At 41.3% G+C, this 6,000-nt stretch overlaps 1 protein-coding gene across 2 annotated transcripts in view; it reads left to right on the top strand.

Moving 5' to 3' along the window:
• The first annotated feature begins 225 nt into the window (after positions 1 to 225).
• ripor2 (RHO family interacting cell polarization regulator 2) overlaps positions 226 to 6,000 on the top strand; it is a 79,253-nt gene continuing 73,478 nt past the window's right edge. For both annotated transcript variants that reach the window (XM_084738444.1, XM_084738443.1), the window contains exon 1: positions 226 to 639. In XM_084738444.1, coding sequence (XP_084594570.1) covers positions 561 to 639 — 79 coding nt within the window. In that variant the 5' untranslated portion in view covers positions 226 to 560. The remainder of the gene's footprint in view (positions 640 to 6,000) is intronic.

Below are 6,000 nucleotides of genomic sequence, written 5' to 3'. Positions count from 1 at the left end.
ACATATGAACCCACAAACACACACATTTTCACACCCTCTTCGCATGTCCTTGCTGGCTCAAAATACAGAATTATTCTTGTTAATCACCAGCTGACTCATTGTGGAGCACCATATGGACACACACACATGCACACACACCACTGACCCTCCCCATATCGTACACACACATGCGCACACTTACTCATACAAGTGCTCTCCAAACAGCACACTCTCACTTCAGCTTTGCACAGGATGTTATGAAACAGGCACTGTGTTGCTGAAACTTAGTGAAGGTCGCTGGGAGTCCTCTCTCCCACCCACACACACACACTTCACCTGGCACTTACACACTCACACACACACACATCCTGGTGCAGAAAGCTGAAGCTGAGCTCAGTCCCAGTGCTGTGCTACTCGAGCGAGGAGCCTGCCGGTGATCGGACTGTCGCCCGAAGCGAAGAGGCCGAGCCGGCGTTGATTCAATTTTACAGCCGAGTCAATCTCTCTGAAGCTCCGATTAGTCAGCCGAGGGAGACGAGGGGGAGAGAAGGAGAGGAAGAAGAGGAAGAAGAGGAGTAGTGATGGCTATGACCGACATTGCAGAGGATGACCTGGATGAGATGATGCGCGAGGAAGCGGAGGATGTCTTCTATGAGGACGGTAAGCTTTGCCAAGGGTCAGTTGTGAAGTGTGAAGCAGGCGTGGGTTTACAGGTGGGCTGCTCGAGGACAACAGTGAGGTCAGACTGGTTGGTTTGTGACTTGTGGTTGAGATCAGGGTTAAGAAGAGGTTAAAAGTGATGGCTGAAATGTGTCCCAGAGGGGATCTCCTCAGCTGTGTAGGTGGGATGTTCGCTGCATGGTTGAGTAGCTCTGACACACACTGATGTTAAAAATCAACACCAAACATTGATTTATCTCAGTGAAGAAAAGGAAACTCTCAGGTTAAAGTCAAAATTATTACATGTGATTATTCTAATAATGTAATGTAAATAATCAGTAATGAGTCCTTGACTAATGACAACTTCATGCTCTTTGCCTTTAGCTCCCATTTGCAGGAGTTCTGTGCAGAGTTTGTTTATTGATTTTTCAACTTTTACCCTTTTTAGAAAGCAGAGAGCAGCCGTGCCCTCTGCAGTGTGGGCGTTCTTGTATAACAGGCAGATGTTTTTAACCAAGCATTATGCACCACAAGAAAATCTGTACTTTGTGTGAGTGTTTTTATTCTAAAACCAGCTCTAATCATAACTTACGTTCAGTTGGATCCCTGAAGAGTGATGAGCAGTGGAATGACAGCAGGACCTGACTGATGATTATTCAGAGGAAGAAGAAAGGAAAATGCTGTCAGGTTGTATAACAAGTTAGTATTGTTATTGTTTTTTTTAGCCATTTGGAAAATAACCTCTGACTAGGATTGTGGCAAAACCATTATGGATAATAATGCTTCATAGATTGGCTCAGCACTTGTCATATCGCTCTGTGTATCATACTGTATAATGCTTTTTGTGTTTAAAGAGTAGTCCACCAATGTAGCGTTGTGCTTGGACTCATGAGGCAGAGATGTTGTGTGTTTTTTCCCACCTGGCACTTACATTACCCATAATGCAACTTGACTACCAACAGTTTAATCAGAGATTTTGGTGGAGCTATGGTTGTGTTCATGTTCTAGATAGTCCTTTATTAGACCCACAACAGGGAAATTTTCAAGTTCCAGGGCAAGAGCATGTGATCATGTTAGATTAGTAGTTTTTTCAGCTCTGTGTTCTCTGCAACAGACATCTTTTCGGTGATATAGATCATTGATCATGTAAGTCGTGACCGAGGACATGTTGTGTTCTCCAAAGAGTGGAAGCGGCTAAGGTGATCAAAGAGTCTTGGCTAGGATGTTATTCCTGCACAGTGCCTGCAGTTAACACATGACGCTGTACTGTTAGTTGTCCATCCACCCATCCATCCATTTTCATTCTCCTGTCTGGGGCAGGGGTCGTGGTGGCAACAGGCTAAGCTTGACAGCCGTCTCTCCAGCGACGTTTTCCAGCTCCTCCAACTCACCGGGCTCCTTTCGACACAAAGAAGCACCGACTGTAGCCTCTGATAGTTGTGCAACTTAAAAAAAAAAAAAGAAATTTTCTTTAATTTTCTTACTCCATGATGTTTCTGTTGTTATGTAACATGTAGATTGTGCAATCGAGCAACACACCTGTTAAATGATCTGCTGTTTGTTTGCCACTCGTAGCACATATGACTGGGTGTTTATGAGCCAGGGCACATTTGTTACATGTTTTCATGGTGGTTTTAAATTTAATTTAGTTAAGTAATTTTATCTAACTATTTCCTTACTGCTATTGATGGTGTGCCAATCGCAGACACACATCGCTATCATTTTATTACCCAGACCTATTTCAGTGTGTATGCTAGTAGCGGCTAATATAGCATTGCATTACTAGCCGCGAGGATGGGCTACTCTGCAAGCTGTGAGTTTTACACTTCTGTTTACACTCGGATTAAACAAACAACTTATAACCTGGTCCTTACTGAGTGACAATTTTTAGTGATTTTCCCTTTTTCAAGTCTTTATGCTAAGCTAAGATAACCGCCTGTTGGCTGCAGCCCAGTTCTGTCTCATAAAAATTGGGTTTGCATATTACAAAATTGTTTTTGTAGTTACACAATCGTGACAATGTAATTCCTGTCTGGATTATGGTCAGAGTCTCTTTGAAGGAATGAAACAGTACATTTCTGTAACACACTGGAGTTTCAAGGAGATGGATGGTATGCATATGAAGTGCAGCAGTGTGACTCCAAAATCCAGAATTTGTATTCAGACTCCTGCAACAAAAACACTTTGACTAAGGTAAGGAAATACAGTGATTGTGGTTTAATTCATTAAAAAAAATTAAATAATGCCATGACTGGCTATTGTATTGTAAATGTGCCTATTCTAGTGGAAAACAAATGTAATATGTTCACTGAATATTTTGCATTCTTTGCAATGTGTAGGTACATTAACAATTCCTCACTCTGTTAATAGAAACTCATTCAGCATTAAATTTTCTTTAAAATTTATTTTCTGTTTCATATTAGTTGTACATAAACATAATTCCTAGAAGACGGGGCTGCATAGCCATCTATTGAACTGACAGATAAGAGAACCATGGAGCTTCTCATCTAACTGTGGCAAATATTTCTTAAAATGGTGAACTATTCCTTTAACCCTGATGAATCCCCCTCCCCCCCCGAAACACAAACACACAGCATAGCAAAATCGTCAGCCATACACACATACATGCCCAACTGTTCTGTCATGTATGATCCTTTAAACTGCTCAGAGAAGTGTTTACTTACACACCGCCGCTTGCATTGTGCACATTAACACTGGTGTATTTATACACTGTAAGACATAATTAAGCTCAACGTTGGCTCTAAGTGCTCTGCAGCAGCTCCAGTGATGATGAGTGGACAGTGAGCGCTGGGATATTCCCTGATATTGCATCATTTGGTGTGTAATGTATGTTAATGCCTCCACTGACCCACTTCTGACTGAGATACACCGATGGTAATGTGACGTTCCCTTTGAACATCACAGCCAGGAGGTACGCAGCCAGCTGACTCTCCGCAACAAACCAGCCAATCACAGCGCACAGATTTGTGTAGAGGTTGGCCCAGCAGGCATCAGTGTGGTTATTCGCAGATAGAGCTGAAGGTTGCAGAATATAGATCATTTATATTTTCTGTTCTAATTAGCTCTTTGGATTAGTGATGGAAATTATACTGTGTGTTTTGTGTTGAATATTCATCTGTTTCATTCTTGTTGGTGCCGAATGCAAATTTATACTACCACTGGCCTATTTTCTTTCTGAATCATTAGTTTCATCATTAGTAGTGGATTTGCAAATCTTTGAGCTTTTCTACCCACAACATTAGAATAAAGTTTTGAATGAACTCGGCTGGAAGTACAGGATGTGTGATTTTGCAAAAGTTTTACGCACTGGTTCCCAGCCTCGGGGTCTAAACCCCACAAATTATGATCATGTTTTGGAGTTTTCTCTTATTGTTGCATACTTCTTGTGAAATACAGAGAAGAAAGAGCGCAGCAGCAGTGCCCCTGCGAAATAATGTGTTTTGGTAGAACATTTGGTGAGGAGAGTCCTAGAAATAAAATGATTAAATCCTCACAAAAGAAGCATATAGCAACAGGGATTTTGAAAATGGAACCATGAATATCTGCACCCAATTTTCTGCCAGTCAGCATCATTGATGTTGTGATATTTCACTGCATAAATTAAATCTTTGATCTGTTTGTGATGCTAGATTACGGTTAGGGGATCACGAATGACACCATGAATGTATGTACAATATTTTGCAGCAATCAGTCCAAGGGTTGCTTATATTGCTTGTATTGCACTGATCTTATGTAATGTAACAATGTTTTTAGGGTGTTGGAGGTGTAGAAACAGCAGTGAAAACATATGACATATTCAGTGAAAGATATAGGCTACAAAGAAAGTACCAGACACCACACTTTGTATTACAACTACGAGTATAACCTACATGTGGTGCTGACTTCAGACTTACTGTAATGAAAAGGAAGTGTTTGCTGTCATCTGTGCACAATAGGTTGTATATGGCACAGTTACTCTAGTTTGTCAGTCTTTTGCTGCTGTGCTGTAGCTCTCTGAATTATGACTAAAGGAGCGCTACTTTTAGCCTGGCAGAAGAAATGTCAGAGTGTCTGAACAGAACAAACACACAGCGCCAAGCTCACCCTCCCCTTTTCCTGCCTCTCCTCCTCACTCACACTCTCAGCGAGCGAGTCCACTTCAGGTCGTATGAATTAGCAAAAAGCCTCGGTTAACTTTACTCAGTGGGAACAATGTGTTTTAGCTTCATCTCCTGCAGAAACATGAAAAGGGACTCGTGGTAGGCAGACTGCCTTTTTCAAGCCATGAAATTTAGGGCACATGTTGACTGGATTGTACCCTTTGTATTTGGAAATGTGGTTCCCGCATACATATACACATTTCACCACAGAAGTCTTAGGTAGTCAGTACATAGTAGATAGGCTGAGTTGTGTCTGGATTAAAGGGGCTGTTGCCTCACTCACCCTTAATGGAATCTAGCCATGCAGCTATGTTTTGTTTCATTTTGCACAGGTTTTGATATTTGCTCAAAGTGAGGCCTGTTGTTTCTGGAAGACTGATGAATTTTTTAAAAGTCATTTTTCAGCATTGTGGGTACCACAAACAGCATATACCTCCTTTGTGGGGTGGAGGTAGCCTGGCCTAGTGTTATCAACAACCCTAACTTTAGCACAAACAAAGAGACTTATCTAACCAAACTCAGCCCTACTCTTCACGTTAGGGGTACTTATGCATGCTAAATCAGCAGAGTGAAGAAAACAACCAGCAAGCTGTCCTTTTCCCACAGCCACAGAGATGCTCCCGAGCTCTGCTCCACACCATGTTCATCACCAGCCTTGAATTTATAAATGTGAACCCCCTGAAAACAGGATTCATTACTCTGCCTGACAGGGGAGAACTCTTTAAAACAATAATTCCCTGTTCACACAATAGTAAATTTGGAAAATATTTCTTCAACAAACCAGTTCAAACTAGCAACGACAACTCACGCTTTACTAAAGAAAGCTTGACAACCTTAATAAGAAAATGTGTGAATCTCTCAAATATTTGCTTGGTGACAAGTCAGAAAGGTAATTTGTGTATTTACCACTGATAAATCAAAAATCTCAAACACAAGATCACAAAACTGGTACAGAAATAATTAGTACTGAGCCTAATTCAATTTATTCAATTCAATTTAATTCAACTATTTTTTGACAAAAACAACATGTAATGAGTCTGTAGTCTCAAAGTCAGCAGTGATTGCAGTGCTGAATGTATGTGGGGTGGGTGAGGAACAAAGAGGAACAACAAACCAAAAAGGTAGATGGTAATGCGGAGCGAGAGTGAGACAGAATGAGGAAGGAGTCAAAATATCCTTCGCCTAACCTGCCCCAGCAGCC

This window comes from Lutjanus erythropterus, chromosome 16 (genome assembly GCF_056507025.1).
Source record: "Lutjanus erythropterus isolate fLutEry1 chromosome 16, fLutEry1.hap2, whole genome shotgun sequence".
Taxonomy (NCBI): Eukaryota; Metazoa; Chordata; class Actinopteri; order Lutjaniformes; family Lutjanidae; genus Lutjanus; species Lutjanus erythropterus.
This window is presented reverse-complemented; position numbering and strand designations above follow the sequence as displayed.